This window comes from Lygodium microphyllum, chromosome 19 (assembly GCF_053477565.2).
Source record: "Lygodium microphyllum isolate KBCC chromosome 19, Lygodium_microphyllum_v1.1.10, whole genome shotgun sequence".
NCBI classification, from domain to species: Eukaryota; Viridiplantae; Streptophyta; class Polypodiopsida; order Schizaeales; family Lygodiaceae; genus Lygodium; species Lygodium microphyllum.
The window spans coordinates 5,589,417-5,608,976 of NC_141153.1; the positions used below are offsets into that span (position 1 = coordinate 5,589,417).

Genomic DNA, 19,560 nt, shown 5'->3' on the forward strand with positions numbered 1-19,560 from the left:
AAGAATTTGAAAATAGAGAGAAAATCATAGAGAAAAGAAAGATAAAATCTAAAAGAAAGAGAAAAGAAAAATAAAATTAAAAAAAGAAACTTTATTTTTAATTAAAACAAGGAGAGAGAGATAAATATATAAAGAGCAAAAAAAAGAGAGGGAGGGAGAGAGAGAGGGGGAACAGAGAGAAAGAGAATTATAGAGAGAGGAGATATAAAATTTAAGAGAGAGAGAGAGAGAGAAAAAGAAAAAAGATGAGAGAGGGGGGACATAGACAGAGAGAAGAAAATGAGAGAGAGAAAATAAGAAGAAGAAGAGAGAGAATTTGAACATAGAGAGAATTATAGTGAGAGGAAATATAAAATTTAAGAGAGAGAGAGAGAGAAAAAGAAAAAAGATGAGAGAGGGGGGACATAGATAGAGAGAAGAAAATGAGAGAGAGAAAATAAGAAGAAGAAGAGAGAGAATTTGAACATAGAGAGAATTATAAAGAGAGGAAATATAAAATTTAAAAGAAAGAGAAAATAAAAAAAATAAAGAGATTTAAAAAAAGAAAAAAGAGGAGAGAGAAGGAAAGGAGAGGAGAGGGGAGAGAGAGAGAGAAGAAGAAGAAGAAAGAGGAAAAGAGGAAGAGAGATGAAAAAATAGAAAATTCTTTTTAAAATTTAAATATTTTTTGAGAGAGAGGAAGGAAAAGAGAGAGAGAGAGAGAGAGAAGATCAAATTTAAAAGAGAGAGAAAGAGAGAAGAAAAATATAAAATTTAAAAGGGAGAGAGGGAAAGAAGAAAAAAAGGAAAATTAGGAGAAATGGGAGAAGAAGAAAGGGGGGCGAAGAGAGAGAAAGAGAGAGAGGAGAAAAAGAGAGAGAATATAAACATAAAGAGAGAATTATATATAGAAAAAATATAAAATTTACATATTTTAAGAGAGACTGCGGAGAGGGGAAAGAAAGTGAAAGAAGAAGAAGAAGAAGAGAGAATATGTAAAGAGAGAAAATATAAAATTTAAAAAGAGAGAGAATAAAAAATAGAGGAGAAAGAGAAGGTAAAGAGAGGAGAGAGAGAGAGAGAAAGAAGAAAAGGAAAGAGAGAGAGAGAGAAAAGAAAAAATTTAAAAAGAGAATGAAGAGAGAGAGAGAGAGAGAGAGAGAAAGAGAAGAAGAAGAAAAAAAAGGAAAAAAGAGGAGAGGGAGAGGAGAGGGGGGAGAATAGAAGGAGAGAGAGAGAGAGAGAGAGAGAGAGAGAGAGAGAGAGAGAGAGAATCAGGAGAAAAGAAAAAATAAACTAAAATAGAAGACAAAGAAAGAGAGAGAAAGAGAAAAAGAAAATTTAAACATAGGGAATTTGGGGGAGAGAGAGAAAAAAGAGAAGAGAGAAAGATGAGAAATGGATTTTGTTGAGCGAAACTTCGCTTGCCGCTTGAAGGCAATGAAGTTGCCGCGAAATGGCCTAGTGTTCTGTGCACGCGAAGCGCGCGTAGAACGTTAGTAAGCATTAAATAACAACATACACATAGGGCGGACACCATTGTATGCATGGGTCCTTGATATACGCCATGGTTTATAATACTCGTGCATTAATTGTGTGCAGATAAAAAACCAAACCTTCAGAAAATAGAATCCGCACTTGAAGCGGCAAGCGAAATTACCGCGAAGTGGCCTAGCGTTCTATGCACGCGAAGCACGTGTAGAACGCTAGTAAACATTAAATAACAACATACACATAGGGCTGACACCATTGTATGCATGGGTGCTTGATATACGCCATGGTTTATAATACTCGTGCATTAATCGTGTGCAGATAAAAAACCAAACCCTCAGAAAATAGAATCCGCACTTAAATTACTTCTCTTTTCCGGACTATCACCTGTGTTACCCCGTTCGGGATAGGTGAGAGCAGGCTTCTTTGTTCAGGCGAGGGTAGAGACGACCGGAGGTCTTATGGGAGAAAACACGAAACCCTGGTGGGCGATCGACAAGGCTGCATGGCGAGAGAAGCTCGCCCTCTTTTACAAGATCGGGAGCATAAGCAAGGACAGAGATCATCCCTTAAAGCCATGGTCGGAAGAAGATATTGAGGAGTTTATTCATAGCGACCCTGTCCATGGACCCAGAGTATTACACACTCTTGTTACACCCCACCAACTCGTCACACTTAGTTATCATTTGGGCTAGGGTTCCCGTGTCCCTTACACAGGAGTTGGTGCATGATCGCAGGTGAAGCTCATCAGGCAGGCCGCAAAAATCTCCGCAGGTGGAGCTGCGGTTGGAGCACTTACGTTTACGGCCGTGTCTTGGAAGTATTCCAGAAGCCCTCACGGTGCTTCCTTTGATTTCTTATGTTCATCGTCTTTTGTGTCTATTTAACAACAGTGAAATGTGACTCTTGTTTTGAGCGAATATGATTTTAGAATTTGGTCAACTGGTCAAAGAGGTGTGATGCATGACCTCACGCCTTCACTGAACGTGGTGAAATATAGATCAAGGAGAGTAGATGGGTTGTAAAACGTGGAACTAATACAGTGCTCTTGTTGCCCAACTCAGTTTAACATTGGGAAGGTATATTTTGGTTGATAGGGGGTCTTTGGCTCGAGGAAGATCCACCCTTTCATTTACGGAAGTCTATTCAAAGCATCAATCCCTCGGAGTTGATGGCAAAGGCTCTAAGGGAGATTGCTTAGCCAATCATATGGATGAAGACATCTGAGAAGGTGTCATTGTGTTCTAGAAAGCCAATCTTCATTCTTCATGAGGGGAAAGGATCTTCAGCTCTTGGAGCTTCTCTGCTTTGATACTATGGAAATGTCAATGTAAGATTCATAGTTCTAATGCACAACTCAACAAAAGGGAAGAGAACCCAAGATAGGTGGAAGAGATCCTGAAGTCTTATTACAACAATCAAATAGAGATTTACACAAGAATTGGCTACGAGACCCAAGCTCTGATGACACTTTGAATCCTCACAGTCGTCTAATTTTCCTATCTTGGGCAGCTCTTCATTCTATCTCAATCCACCTTCAATAGTCTTCATCTCGATCAAGCTTCGAACACTCCGGCTCCCCTCGATTGTGAGTGCACTTCAACATGTGGATAGAGTTTATTGCTCCTCGCAACTTAGTGAGAATAGAAGAAGATGCATCTACCAATTGCCACCAAGATGGTTGCCACTATGATCCATATATGTCGCCATCGGCCCCATTTTGTATGCACTTTGGAATTCATGCAGTTGCCACCCAATTTGCAGGCAACACTCTTATTGTCGAATTCAATTGTTTTTTTTCCCATTCATTAATGTGATCAACCTTAATGTTTTAATTAGTGTGCCATGCCATTAAATTTTCAGAATGTGTTGCACCAAACGTTGGTTAGCCTTATCATAGTAAAAACAACATTGGCCATTGCCAAACCATGTTATTGTTGCAAAACCATGCTATTGCCAAACACATTCCGAAAATTATCAGCGAGTATAACATAGCATAAGACTCATCGAGAATCTCAAAAGCATTGCTAGAATATCATGGGATGCATTCATTACTCATGAGCTCAACTTATTTGCAAAGCCAAACCATAGTATAGCATAAACCAAACATAAATTACGGCTGAAACATCAATGGCATCATAGCACATGTTGCTGTCCATACAATCAGTCAAATACCATTGAAAACTAATGACCGTTTGCTGCAAATCAATACAAGATAAATTATTTGTAATGATAGAAAACCAATGATCCAATGTTGATTATAATTAATGGTACACCGAGGATAAAGTGATGCAAATGTAGAGTTCTAGAGTGCTGATAATAAACCATACTATATGTATACCAAACATAATGACTAGTATAGTGAATAGTGATTTCTTGGCAAACATACTGTCAACTACAATATCTTAAATGTATGCTAAATATATCTAAGATCCATCACTAAGGAGCGGAGGTGCTATTTATGAAGAAAATACGTTTGTCCCAGTGAGACTGAGCCTTGGCCAACTCCGCACGAGCATCAGAAGAGAGTTTGGACTCATCTCTTATCGAGGGCCGGTCGATCTCCTCCTGTACAAGCTCCGCCAAATCATAGGACTCAAGGGTGGCCAACATCATGACGCGCCAGATGCGGTAGTTGTTGCCATCGAGCTTCTGATCTGTGGGAAGAGCCGGTAAGACAGGCACCTTCCGGTCCATAATCGTCTGGAACTCCAAGTCAATCTCTATAGACATCTTTACTTGTAATGCCTTCACAAACGCAAAAGCAGCCCCCTTTGACTGTGAAAACTCAGCCTGCTAAGACTCTTCCGCATCCTGAAACTTCTTCATCCGCCGGAGGCGATGAAAAAGCAAAACCTGCACTTGAAAGCTGAAAACTCAAACTTCCTCCTCGTCAAACAGCAGTAAACAGCAGCAAATCCACCACCTGGACTCCTTTCCTGCGCGCCCACGCTCGCTTCAGCCTTATTCCGAGGCACAGCCCTCCTGCCTGCCCTCAAACGCTGAAAACGCAAATTTGTGTCGCGATAGAAATTCCTCTTCAGGTTGGTTCTGCGCTCAGTTAGCCCTCTAACACTACTCTGATACCATGTCAGAGTGCAGCGGTGCGGAAGCGTAGGACAGAGAGAACGCAGAGAGAGAAGAGAGAGAAAGAGACAGTGGAAGATGAAGATCTGCTGTATAAAGTGTGCTGAATACAAAGATATACAGATATATACACGGGCGCAGTGCGCTGGACTGCGTGTCTCCACCTCGACGATGCAACCTGTTGTTCACCTCGAAGTCCGCTGCAGTTTGCACTGTCTCCTGTCTGACATCTGCGAACAGAGACGGAATCTGCGCGTGCCACCAGTCTGTAATCTGCGAGCAGAGAAGTGTAGAGACTGCTGAAGTCCTCGGCTATTTATAGCCAGGAAACTGGGCGAAAACCAAGGCAGGTCGGCTGCATTAAATGCAGCCGACTGGACTGCAGTCAGTCGGACTGCCACGTGGCAGTCCGATTGCACAGTCACTGTGCAGTCCCGTACAGGCGCTGATCTCTAATACATATTGACCTCTCATGGCATCCAACTTAGTGTGGTAAACCATGTTGACAGTTGATAAAATTGAGGCTTAGGAGCATGACTCTCAGTCATCACCTTGGCTCTTAACTACTTTGTGACACAGTTGTCCATGCATTATTAGAAAACCCTCTCTAAGCATAAAGTGCTCATGCCTTTCGCCATTGCAAAGTTGGTCGTATACATTCCCAAAGAATGAATCAACAGCATATTGACCTCTCATGGCATCCAACTTAGTGTGGTAAACCATGCTGACAGTTGATAAAATTGAGGCTTAGGTGATACTACATCAGCCACTACATTCTTTTTCCCATTAATGTATACAATCTGAGAAAGCTTGCCCATCTCATATGCCTCTCTAACAACTTTTAATGTGTTAGAGATTATTCATCCCTTGGACTAACATTTCTCATGTTACCATTGGTGCAGTCAATTCTCTCAGAGGTACTCTTGGAGGGCATTATTCATTATTTCTATCAGTCAGCAGGCATTTTCAATAGACACAGCGTATGGGCAGTTTGTCAGGCAGGTAAAGGTGCCACATGGCAACTAGAGGACTGATTGCTGATTATTCTATTCATTTATGTTGTAGTCAGTAGTTTTCTGATGAGGTTGGCGAGTTTTTGCTAGCCAATGACATTATTTTATTGCATTTTTTTGTCTATTTAGGTCCACTTGGCAGCCTACCCTACACTTATTTCCAGGTGTCAGTGGGAGAGATTTGGCTCAAGAAGATATGTCTACAGCTGTTACATTAATAAGGTAAATTATGGGAAACAGACGCGAGGGATGACCGTCCGGGGGCCTTGGGCACCCGAACGGGGTCTAGGGGAGCCTAGAGAGTTAGAGAGTCCGAGAATAGTAGGACTCACCTGAAGTGGACGGCTGGCAAAGGAAACGAGAAGGGAGGTACCAACAACTATCTAGGCGAGGTTGGGAGGAGAAATGAACGTCTCGTGCCACTGTTTTCAAGATCGTTAGTCTGGTTTCATGTCGTCTTCTTCTTGAGTCTGGTTACACGTTTCACTGGTATCAGAGCTGCCGGGTCTTGCTTTCGCCTGTTTCCCACGAAGGCTTTCTCCGGCACCGAACAAGGTCTAGGGGAGTCTAGAGAGTTAGAGAGTCCGAGAATAGTAGGACTCACCTGAAGTGGACGGCTGGCAGAGGAAACGAGAAGGGAGGTGCCAACAACTATCTAGGCGAGGTTGGGAGGAGAAACAGACGTCTCATGCCACTGTTTTCAAGATTGTCAGTTTGGTTTCACGTCGTTAGACGAATGATTCGGCTCTTTTTCAGTCTCGTTACATGTTTCACTGGTATTAGAGCCGCTGGATCCTGCTTTCGCCTGTTTCCCACGAAGGCTTTCTTCGGCGCCCACACGTCACACGTCACACGGGTCAGGCGAGAAGACGGTGCCCCACATGTCATACGGGTACCAGTTTTGAGAAGATGGTGCCCACACGTCATACGTCACACTGGCCCGTATCTTGTCATACACGATTGATTTCGTGAGGCGCAACAATCGAACGGCAGCATTTCGGGAAGCGCAGCAATCGAACGGCAGTAAAACCTGTCACCAGTCGTAACAGGGGTATAGCTGGTTCATGTGACCCGTTTAGGGAGGGGGTGTGTTTAGGCCCTTCCTTATTCGGTGTTCCTGCCAATAAGCTTTATTGTCAACGTGACTGGCTCAGTTTGGGAAAGACAAACTATTCCTCTCTCTTCGGGGTTATTACTAAAAGCCATCAACAATTGCCCTATCACTATAACCAAGGAAGTACTTCACTTTGTACGCAAATTTCTTATATTTGCTTTCCAATTCCAATGTATTAATAGAGGGGAAAGGGAGAGAGGGAGTAATTGAGGGTTCTAGTTCTGGGGACCACCCTATGGTAGATCCCCATGAAACAGAGATACAAGAAGAGCAATGGGAATAATTTTTTTGCCACATGGGAACAATTTGATGATCTAACTGCTCGTGTGGAGGCACAGGGGGTTCAAATGGAATTTTTAACTCAAACACTCACCGAAATAAAATCTCAATTAACTTTATTATTAGAAAGGGATAAAAATAGGTTAGAAACCTCGGATATTCCATCTTCATCGAAAGATTTGGATATGACTATGCGAGAACCTAAAGAGCTCCTCCAAAAGTTGAGGGATAATCCAGTTTTAAAAGATATGAAACCCCCTCAGTTTTACAGGGAGGAAAAAGATAGAAATAAAGACACTATCTTTAATTTTCTCCAAAAATGGGAGGATTTGCACAAACTTAAAAATACTCCACCACATCTCCAAGCGTTGGAGGCCAGTTTAACTTTGGGGCCAAAGGTGTATAAATGGTGGCGAACTTTAAAGGAGGCAAATAAAATACCTGAAACTTGGGCTCAATTTGAATCAGTCTTTTTGAAAGAATTCCTTCTTGAAAATGAAATGGAAAGAAATTGGGAAGATTGGGATTATGTCAGACAAAAGGGAAGACCCTTGTTGATATATCTGGAGGAATATCGTTAGATAATCCTCAAATTGGAAGGAATAGATGAATTTCAAAAGACGAGGATTCATTAGGGAACTAGATAAGGCCTGTAAAAAGGAAGTGAAAAGGAGTTCATCTAAGACGCTTGAAGAGGCAATTAAATTTGCATTAATCAATGAAGATAGTACGCGTCCAGGTACACTCACTAGTCTCACTGATACGGAGCCCAAGTCTAAAGAATTGGGAACCTCAAAATTTGTAGGCAAATTTAAAAGGAAAATGCCATTTCTTAAGGGCAAGAAACAACCTTTTGAAAAGAAACAATATGTAAGGCCAAAGTTAAGTCAAGATGACTTTGATAAGGCCAAAAAAGAAAGGTTGTGTTTCAATTGCCTATCCCCTAACCATGCTGCCTGGAATTGCCCTCAAAGGAAAAAGGGGGAAGATAAAGGAAAGGATAAGGACAAGGGCAAGGGAAAAGAAAAGAAAATCCATGTAGTGCAGACCCTAGAATTAAAGGAGCATGAAAAGTATAAATCTTTAGAGGTTTTGCACAAGGATGTACAACACAGGTGTTGTATGTCAACTTCTATGTGGCAGCCTACTTTTGGGCCATATGATTTAGTTAGAGTGCATGGATTGCTAGTTGGAAAGAGGGTTAGAGTCATGATTGATGACGTGTGGAGAGAGAGAGAGAGAGAGAGAGAGAGAGAGAGAGAGAGGTTCGGAGCTAGTTGCAATAGAGCTTCATCGCGTCAACCAGCAGAGAGACTTCTGCATGAGTCATCATTTTAATTTACAAAAAATATATGGATTATAGTACATTGTGCTCTTGCAATGCCGAGGGTCTAGCAGTAGAAATTCTTCAATTGCATCCTCTTGGTATTGCATCTCATTTACCACCTCCTCTTCTTCTACCTCTCTCTTATAAGGTCCTCCACTTTTCTCTCTCGGATCTTGTCCACTTCTCTCCACCTCTCCATCTTCTCTTCCTCTTGTGTCTTATCCCCTATGTGTAGCTCTATTTCTATTTCCTCTTTCTTTACATCCTTTTCTTTCGCTTCCCTTGCATCTACCTATATCTCTATATTCCTTATCCCTATCACAATGCCTAAGTCTCTTTATGAAGCCTTCGCAAAACACACATCTCATCTTGAGTCTTAGCCTTCAGTTTCTTTTTGTATCTACTACATTTTGTACTAACCACTTGGGACTTGTGACTTGCCATACCATAATCCATGAATCATGATCCATCATTGTAGCTAGCTTCTTTTTTTATCCATTGTACATGTTTTCAATCTTATATATGAAATTGGATCTTGGAATTACTTGTGACTAGAGTCTTGGATTTACATTTTGTCTCAACTCCTCATCTTGTTCATGACTCCTTATTGAAAATTGACTGAGTTTCATTGCTAAAATATGCTGAAATTTAATGCTGCTAGGCAGTAAATGGTTGATTTAATGCAGCCCACCATTCACAACAAGACCCCCACATGTAGTTGCATGCCCTTGTGGAACCCACAGTTACTCTCACTTTCATGTAGAGAGCCTACAAGGGCTGTCATGTGCCTCCAGATCAGCTAGGGGCAGCTCCTTGACAAGCTCCAATGCATAGTTGATAACATACGTTTCATACTTTCATACGTGTATGGGTATGAAAGTATGAGTGAGGTATGATTCAAAACCCTAGGCTAAATCATAGGTTGCTGTAATTTTTTCCTTAAGACTAGAAACATAATGCTAAATTGGCTAGGCCAATTTGTCATCCAAGTAATCCTGAGCATTTATCAGCCCATTAACTAGCACTAGTTATTTAAATAATGCCTAGTTCCTAATGTCACCACTGACATTAGTGGTGGGCTAATAAAGTCTTCTAAGCCAAAATTTGATACCAAGTACCACTTAGTACGTGTCAAGTATAACTTATTACAACTTTTGCATATGACACCCATTGACTTCAGTTGTGAAATAACTAACTTGCACATCTCATGTGCAGCTTACATTTGTACATTTGATTAAGACTTAATCAAATGCTAAGCAAAGTATCAAAATCTCATGTCTTTGAGACGTAGGGAGCAGCTTGCGTGTGTGCCAAAGACATCCCTTTTGGAGAAGGTATTCTTTGACAGTTTCACGTGGCTGCAATGATGACTCTAGGTAGAAAGGATGTGCGCATGGTGCACCTCTTGTCCACCATGTCCTTTTGTAACCAAGTTCCGTTTTATCCTTTCAAAATCTACTTAAAAATGCATTTTTGAGTGCATCATAGGCAATGAAATGACCAATATTATATACTATACCAATCAATAGCTTTCCCCTCAAAGCTTGTATCAAATTGTTGACGTTTGGCTTGATCCCCATACAAGTTATTAAAGCCACTTGCAAGCCATCTTGTCTTGAATTGAGTGAGGCACATGGCAGTCCGGATCTTTCATCTTCTTTCCAAAAAATTTAGAAGCCCTAGCCTCAGGGTTGATTGGTCGATTTGGATTTATTATGGGTTGCCTCTTTGGATTCTTCAATGGAGGTAAGGGATTAAAAGTTTGATAGTTCTTTGCTACCACCACATAAGTCTGTGATGAGGAGTAGTCTAATTTTGGATAAGAGGTATTGGTTCCTCTTCCGCATCTAAGGTTGCAGATTTTCTTGCTTTGCCTATGTTCTTTAGGCTTGCTTCTTGCCAAAATAACATTTGATGGGTAATGATAATTCTTTAACATATATAGTCCCTCAAACTGTATCATCCCGCTTGAAAGAATGTACCACGGCTTCAAACTAGAAATATAGGGAAGCATAGCCTAGATCGCCAAAGTATTATGACCTTAAGTCTATACAAAATGCATAATCGGACTGCATTGCTGTTGTAGATACTGCAGCAAATTTGTACTATTGCTTTAGGAAAGAAGAACATAGACCAAAATACCAACATAATAGACAAGATAGAGGCTGCATAAGATTTATGGCAGCATACAATAGAAAGAAGATAGAGAATACTCAAGAATAGATTATGGAAAGTAGGACACAATATGTCATATTCTTGATTTCAGCATAAAACTCTAATCTCTTACAGTCATGGGTAGCAAGACAAGAAGAGAATAATGCCCTCTTTCAGGCCACACCTCTTGTAACCACATAAACTACTTGTCCCATGACATTTTAGACTCATTACAAAACAAACTTTATGAACCACACAAGACTAAGGCTAATACATATTACTAATAATCATATTGAAGGATCATGTTCAAAGCTTAGGTTAATAGGCATGTATGATCTTTGAAAGGTCATTGGGTATATTAATGACCAAGAAGTTGTAATTTTGTTTGATAATGGCTATACTTACAATTTCTTTTTCCTCGGTTGGTACATAAATTATAGCTCCATATAGTACATGCTAATTGAGCTTATCGTGTCCATTATGCGACGGGCCCTAGTGTGGATCATTGGGATTAGATTGTACGGAGTTTGTATATTTGAATTTAGTGATACCTTGAGCTAGTGTACGGACTTTTGACTAAGCATCCTTAACCATGCCGATGTCATTCTTGGCATGCTATAGTTGTTTGATAAATATTTCTCTTTGTACGTTGAGTACAAAACTAGTGTGCTTTCTTTTGAGGCATTTTTAAAATCCAAATATTGCTACTTATATTTGTTTCATTGAAAAGGCACATTAGTCAGCTAGTTGTTTGGATCAGTGAACTTGATTAATGTTTTTAAACATTGAAACAACTTATTGGTCATTATCATGTGATCGAAGGGTATTCACCCTTCGGAATCACAAAAGAAACTAATGTACATACGATATCAGCTTTGGAATTTAGTAGGCATTTTTAAAATCCAAATATTTTTACTTATATTTGTTTAATTGAAAAGGCACATTAGTCAGCTAGTTGTTTGGATCATTGAACTCAATCAAGGTTTTCAAACATTGAAACAACTTATTATCACAATATCAATATTGTAGGTTATCGATCTGAATAAACCTTTTGAGGTTCATACAGATATGAGTAGTTGTGCTATAGATGTTTTTCTTTATTAAGATGGTTGACCTATTCCATTCAAGAGCCATAAGCTCAATGATGCCCAAACGCGTTATTCCCTCGAGAGAAGGAATCACTGGTGCTTATCCATGTGCTTAAAGTATGACATCATTAATTGTATGGCACTTGGTTTATCGTTTGGACTGACCATCATTTATTAAAATACATTTATGATCAATCCGATCTCTATGGCCGCAAGGTGAGATGGACGGAGCTTATGCAAGAATGTGACTTTGAGATTCATTATAAAAAGGATGTAACTAATATGGTTGTCGATGCCCTTACTTGAATATGTGAAATTAATGCCTTATTCTTTTTTGAAATATCAATTGATTTCCATTTTTCTCCGAAGGGGCGTTGCCAAAACGTACCTTTACTTTGATAAGATCTTGCTCTTAGTTCAAGAGGAATCTAGGAGCCTAGGAAGCTTTGGCAATCCTATAGTTGTTAGCTACGAAAGGTACGATACAATATGGTACGATAAAATACGGTACTAAATGGCATCTTATGATTTTATAAGGTACAGTATAATATTAGTACAAAAAAAACTCAACATGATTTGAAAAAAAACCATAAATCATTAAATGATAGAATACATGTTTAAATTGGAAATAGCCATTTCATTACAAAATAAGATGAATACGTGAGGTTGACCATCGCGGTCGTATGGGGTGCGTAAAACATGCAATACAACTACACTCTAGTGTATCATAGTGGTATCATGTATGTGGATACAAAAAAGAGAGAGATCTATGAATCTATGATAAGGCATCACCATCATCATCATCATCATTATCATCATTATCATCATCAAAACCATGTGAGTGCTCATCAAGAGAGTTTGAAGACGACTCCTCGGCATGGGATGATGAGACACACTCATACTCATCCTCATTGATGAGGTTATTATTACCATCAAATGATGGCTCCCTAGGTGGCAGCAGTGTAGGTAAGGAGGGATTGTCATCATGAGGCATAGGATGTGAGCTACTAGAGCCCCGCCTTACATATGTCTGCAAGCCACTTGAACCACCCCTCCTCGATGTTGAAGGGCGTTGAATGACCATGCTCCTGCTACCACCTACTGAAATGCCTTGCCCACGAGCGTGCTGATTGCGAGTGTCACGAGTATCTACTGTTATAAGCTCTCTATAAAATCATCTCCTCCTCATCCACCTCTTGTTGTACACTCGGAAGAGTGTCACCCATCAATATGAATGTATCAACATTTATCTACACAATGCATGTAAGATTGTAAATGCTAAAGTTTGAATTGTAAACTATAAACTTCAAAATTTAAAGTTTAAAACAATAAATTTTAAATTTTATGATTAAGTATTTAAACTTGATCTACTTCGGACTATCTATGCTCATCATAGCCCTCATCATGCGTAAGTTAGTGTGGCAATAGACTAGCCGCTCTATCTGTTGTGCATTAAGCCGATTGTGAATCTTTGTGTGAATGTGAGAATAGACACTCCAGTTTCTCTCACACGCACCTAAAGAGAAATCCTGGACAAGGACCCTAATGGCTAAGGGCTGAAGGCTCTCCAATGCGTATCCCAAGTTTTGCCACCAAAATGAAGCCTTCACAAGTGACTCTCTCCTCCAATAAGTGGGAGAAGCAAAAGCTATATGCTCTCTCTGATCTGTATAGCATCCTAGCTTCTCCAACATTGTTATGTGGACATCCACAGGGACTATATGAGTCAAATAAGCAAGTTGGGTCCGAACGGAACTCTCTATTATCCATGACCGCGGGCGACTTGTAGACCGGATGTACCAATGTGGCAATAGAATGGATGGGCTTATGCATCCATGCCCATCTCCTCTCTGCTATCTTGAAAACATATCCACACCATGTCTCTGTGATCATTGTATAAGCACGTGCCTCCACCAATGCTTCTCTAAAGAAGTGAACGAGAAGGCCCATGCTGGACCCCTTGCAATCACTTATATGTAAAGACTCTATAAAAGGGAGTCATGACAATGACAACAACATAGACTTTTTGTCAAAACTGCTCATTAAGGCACAAGTGCTGCATGGTTTTGGCCTCCTTTGTCTCATGCTCATCCCACTCATTCAAAGCAACATCAACTAAAGAAAAGAAAAATAAAATATTTATTTAAGTAAATAAGGAAAGCTACTGTAAAAAGCATCACCACTTGGTGACACTTGGTCTAGTGATCCATGCATCCATACATTGAGATGGTGTGGGCTAGTGGAATGGGATGCCAACCCTTGGGATGCGGTCATGACTTGGAGTGTTGTTAGCTCCCAAGCTCAAGGATGAGACCGTTTGGTTCTATCACTTGGAGGTCAGTTCGGTTCCTTATATTTGTGGATATGGCTTATGTTGTGGCTCATGTGTAGGTTGAATCCTGGGGGGATGTTTCAATAGGGATTAGAGATTTGAATGGTTTAATGTCCTAGACTTAAGGTTTGTGAAAAGTTTCATTCTGATTGGGACAAGGTGAATTGATTGTTCCGATTTAGGTGGTTCTAGGACCTTAGGACTAAATGATCCCAACCTACTGTTTATTTTGAGCTTTTGGTCAAGTGGAAAGCCCGCTTGGAGATGGAGGCTACTTAGGAGTGGGTATGTTTGTTGAAGAGTCGTTTTCCCCCCTTCATCTATGAGGAGATTGATGAGGACAATCCAGTTCATCTTTGAGGATATTGCTGAGGTCAATCCAAATCCTTATATTTGTGGATATGACTTGTGTTGTGTCTCATGTGCAGGTTGAATTCTAGGGGATGTTTCAATGGGGATTAGAAATTCAAATGTTTTAATGTCCTAGATTGAGGTTTGTAAAAAGTTTCATTCCGATTGGGACAAGGTGAACTGATTGTTCTGATTTAGGTGGTCCCACGGCCTTAGGACTAAATGATCCTGTGAGGATATTGCTGAGGTCAGTCCAGTTCCTTGTATTCGTGGCTATGGCTTGTGTTGTGTCTCATGTGCAGGTTGAATTCCAAGGGGATGTTTCAATGGGGATTAGAGATTCAAATGGTTTAATGTCCTAGACTAAGGTATGTGAAAAATTTCATTCCTTTTAAGTTCAAATATGTGAAGAATTTAAAATTGAGGATGGGCACCATTAAATGTTAAAAAAAGGAGGGCAGGGCCAAAGGGCTAGGCAGCTCGCTTTTGCATGTGGAGGCCCAAGTGAAAATGGAAATTTGCCAGATGTCAAGTTTGGGTCAGTTTCGGGCTGCATGCAAGTGTGGCTTTGATAATTGCCATGTCTCTCCCATTCTAGGGTGCTTAGGGGCAGATTTGAGGGTGGAGAAGTGAGTGGCCGACTGAGAGAGAAATTGAGCCATTGGGGACAACAAAGAGATGTGGTCTACAATGCTTTCTACGGTTGGAATAGTAAAGGCAACTATTGTTTGAGCATTTTTGTTGTGGGAAAATTGGAGAATTTCTCTAATTTTCTGCTCATCTCTTCTCCCTTAGTAGATCTGATGTTTCTTAGCTCTAATATGCTGGTAAACTCTGAATTTTTGCAGAAATTAGGGTTTCTCAGCTATCTCAAGAGAAGCATGCCATCAAATCTCAGTTCATGCAAGTGGGGGATTTGCTGGTAATTTGAGAAACTACAATAGATTTGAGAGGGATTGCTCATCTACAGCTAAGATAACTTGCATCAAGTGTAGAAGACCCAATTTGTGCCAGCATGTGTTTCAAATAACGAGGCAAACCCTAATTTATAGTAGAAGTTAGGGCTTCTCAGTCACCTTGAAGTGTGTGCCCATTCAATAGATGGCCAAAGAATAGTGTCCACCCATTCAACACTGAACTTGACCTTCATGTAAGTATACTAATTCAATTTGTGCCTAACTCGTGTCAAAATCAGGGGGCAAATTGGATCTCGATGCAACTGGTCATTGGTGAAAGCCAAATGTAATGGAGTTTGTACAGAGATCAATCTATATCTGAGTGTACTATGAATTCAAGCAATAAACGCTAAAGGAATACCACAAGGGGTGCCAGTTTAAGGGCCAATTGGGTGTCGACTATCCAAGATTAATGTGGCACTATATTAATTTCAGATTAATAAATTTTGTGCTTGCTGTAAATTGTGTTAAATCAGATCATCTACCACCCTATTTGAGAAGGGATGCTAATTTCACTTTTTTGTAGAGAAGAAGCAAAGGTTTTTGAATTCTGAGATCCAATTGCTCCTTGCGTGTTGTCAAGAGTTGGCCCTAATACCAACTGTAAGACTTTTAGTCATAATGCACAACTCAATATAAGAGAAAAGAACCCAAGATAGGCAGAAGAGATCCTCAAATCTTTAGTACAGCAGTTAAATAGAGATTTGTACAAGAAGTAAATCAGATCATTTACCACCCTATTTGAGAGGGGACGCTAATTTCACTTTTTTGTAGAGAAGCGAAGGTTTTTGAATTCTGAGATCCAATTGCTCCTTGCGTGTTGTCAAGAGTTGGCCCTAATACCAACTGTAAGACTTTTAGTCATAATGCACAACAAGATAGGCAGAAGAGATCCTCAAATCTTTAGTACAGCAGTTAAATAGAGATTTGTACAAGAATTGGCTCCAAGAGCCCAAGCTTTGGCTAGCACTTCGAATCTTTGAAGTTGCCTAATTGTCTATCCAAAACAGTTCTTCACTCCGTCTTGATCTGCCTTGAATAGTCCTCACCTTGATCAAGCCACAAATACTCTGGCTCGCCTTAATTTTGTGCACACTACAGCACATGGATAGACTCACATGCTGCATCACAAACAGAAAAAGATGAAGATGCATTTGCTAATCACCACCAAGACGATTGCCACAATGATCCTCACAGGTGACCATTAGCCTTGTTTATACATGCATTGGAATTGGTGCAGCTGACACTCAGTATGACACTCTCTGGGTCTCACTATTATGCTGTACCAGTGAGAGTGAGGTGACAGCCTGAGTGTATAGCTACACAACAGCCCCTTGCATTTCTGCCCAGTGTATTCAGTGCTCAGCATTCTTCTTTCTGAGTGTACATCAGCCTCTTGTACATATCTGCCCAGCTGCACCCTGACAATAGAGTGGTATTTTGGATTGTAAGGTGTAGGGATATTTGTAGAGTGGCAGTTGTGGATTGTAAGATAGAGAGGCATTGCCAATCAAGATTCAAGGCTACACACAGGTGGAGGGGTTGCCAATCTAGATTCAAGGCTATAAACACTCTTTGTTGTTATGTTACACACCTCAAGTGTGTAGAGTTTGTTACTATGCATTTGATGGTTTAAACTTCCAATACACACATTGACTTACAAGGATGACTCTATAATCTATTTCTACTGGTATATCTTATAAAGACGGTGGTCCAAGGAATATATATTGAATTCCTTTAAGTATTTAGTTATTCATTGTATCCCTTTACTTATTAGTTAGTTTTAATCTTTTGCTATATATAACAAAGAATTAACTTGGTTTGAGAACAAGGAATTAAGAGGTCACTGAAAGATGTTTGTTTTAAGAAACTTGTGGATAGTTTATCTCCAAAGTGGGCAGTAAGTGTCACATTGATTTAGTCCCTGTTGCCCAATTTATTAGTATTTGTCTTTAGAGGGATAAGCTTGGCTTAAAGAGGCTTGGCAATTCCACTTAATGGTACTTGAGGATCAGCTACATCTGACCAAGTAGATCATCTGGAGGACTCCTGTGTTGCTCAGGGACAAGAAACAGCAGACAGGTGATTTTGCCACCTTTTTAGACATATCTTATAAGGATGGCAGTCCAAGGAATATTGATCAAATTCCTTTAAGTATTTAGTTATTCATTGTACTCTTTTACTTATTAGTTAGTTTGCATCTTTTGCTATATATAACAAATAACAAACTTTGTTTGAGAACAAGGAATTACGAGGTCACTGAAAGATGTCTGTTTTAAGAAACTTGTGGATGGTTTATCTCCAAAGTGGGCAGTAATTATCATTTATTTTAGTCCCTGTTGCCCAATTTATTAGTATTTGTCTTTAAGGGATAAGCTTGGCTTAAAGAGGCTTGGCAATGCCACTTAATGGTATTTGAGGATCAGCTACATCTGATCAAGTAGATCATCTTGGGAACTGCTGACAGACTTGGATATCAGATAGTTCATGCCAGATTCCATTTTGTTCAATTTTCGGAATCAGGATTCAGGTGAGACAATGAGCCTTACGATACATGAATTTGAGTGAACCCAGGGTCTTTTCTTGCAACGAATGTGAAACAATTTTGGAAATGTTTACTTTTCTTAAACCCAAGACCATGGTCTTCTAGAAACTGCAGGGTATTACATGCCAAAGTATCATCCTCATCAATCTATCTTTAAGGTATATTTATTTTGCATGTCAAACAATATGTAAGTTTGAAATGAGGGCATAGTGATACCTTGTGAGTTTCCTAAGGAAGAGAGGATATAAAAGGATGTAGAAAAACCAGAACTGAAAAAGGAGAGTGAAGAGCAGGAAAATCTTGATTTCTGGATTCAATCAGCTTTATGTAGTCTGTGCATGCACCTTAAAAACCCAAATCTTGTTGACATGTACAACCTCATTTAATCCGTTAGGCACTCTTTAAACACCCAATGTTGTTGCTGCGTACTTCATTTGATATTTTTAGTATTCGTGTTTGATGCAAGTTCATTTTATGTCAATAAATAGCTTTATAGCTTTTATATCCTCCCTGGTTGCATTGAAAGGCAGAGGACCAAAGAAAACTGCTCTCTAACATTCTTGTATGATGGGAACACCAGAGCTTTAATATTATTTTCTGTTCAAAGCATATGGGAGTTCAATTTTCTTTGTCTTTGTAGGAGCTTTGCTGTCACTAGCAGCAGGTGCAGTAATTGGGTGGTCTCTCACCCAAGAGGGCGCAACTGTTGCTTTTGGGCTTCATAAATTTGATTGCGTGGACGAAAATCTCAAGTTCCTTGATTGGTGGAAACAAAAGACAGAGGGTTCTTAGCAATAGATTTGCAAGCATTTGGAACTGGAATTTGCATACTTCACTGTATCAGCAGTTTTCCTGTGGACACGGATGGTTGTCTTTGGATGTGATTGATCCCATTTCAACCCTCAAAACACTGATGATTGATAGTGCAGCAAAGGATCTAGGACTCTCTTATATTCAATAATATATCATCCTTTTCTGAAACAGTGCAGTGAGTTCTACTGTGTAAAATTATCTATGTTACTTTATTACTAAACTTTGATCTTTCTTTTTGGGCCTGCCCGCCTTCCCATGCCTAGTAGCAAGGGATTGGTTTACATCACTACAAGCTGATGAAGTTTTGGCTTGATTTTACAGCTAGAGTAAGGGCTTAAAGTCTCTTCCGGTAAGGCTAGAGTGGTTTACACAATATTGGGCAAGGGAATTTGTAAGGTGCATTGTTTGTGCCTTTCTATTTTTGCTTGTGCAGAATTTTTAAGAATTTTGTAAATTCTTGCCATGTATTCTGCTGCTGTCAATTATCTGTTTACATCTCTACAAGCTGATGAAGTTATGGCCTGATTTTACAGCTATGTAACGTATTTCAGATGTGTCCAATTGCCCTTGCTTCTATGCTGTGTTTTCACATGATTCTTTCCTAACATGCATGTGTTCATACTGCATTCATGCCCCTACTGTTTCCAAGTGTAGTTGCTAAGTTGCTTGTTATAGGGGGGTATCTCTAGACCCTACTATGGTCCGGTTGTACATCTCTTGCAACTAATGAACAATGCTATTCTTAATTTTCTGGAGGGGCTCAAAAATGTATCCCCAACTAGGAGTTCATACCTTGTCAGTCCCTTAGGAATGAATACTGGTTTCGTAAGATGTTATCCACCAAGCAATCTTACGGGGCTTGAGCCCTCTCTTCTTCAAGACAGAGTACCTAAACATTTTGGCTACACATCTTTGGACCCTCTTTGCCCCCCTTATGCAACAGGTACTATTTTGCTAATGCAAAGTAGATATGGTATCAAGTTATGCTTTTGCTTAGCTTTAGCTCCATCCTATCAACCAAGGATCACCTC

General features: G+C 39.9%; 1 protein-coding gene across 1 annotated transcript; it reads left to right on the top strand.

Annotated features, from left to right (window-relative positions):
• Positions 1-1,817: 1,817 nt before the first annotated feature.
• SDH6 (succinate dehydrogenase subunit) lies at positions 1,818-18,697 on the top strand. The gene is made up of 3 exons (XM_087701011.1): positions 1,818-2,105; positions 2,208-2,310; positions 18,357-18,697. Exons 1-3 carry the CDS (start codon positions 1,932-1,934, stop codon positions 18,506-18,508), a joined length of 429 nt encoding a protein of 142 aa, XP_087557137.1. The 5' UTR covers positions 1,818-1,931; the 3' UTR covers positions 18,509-18,697.
• Positions 18,698-19,560: the final 863 nt, after the last annotated feature.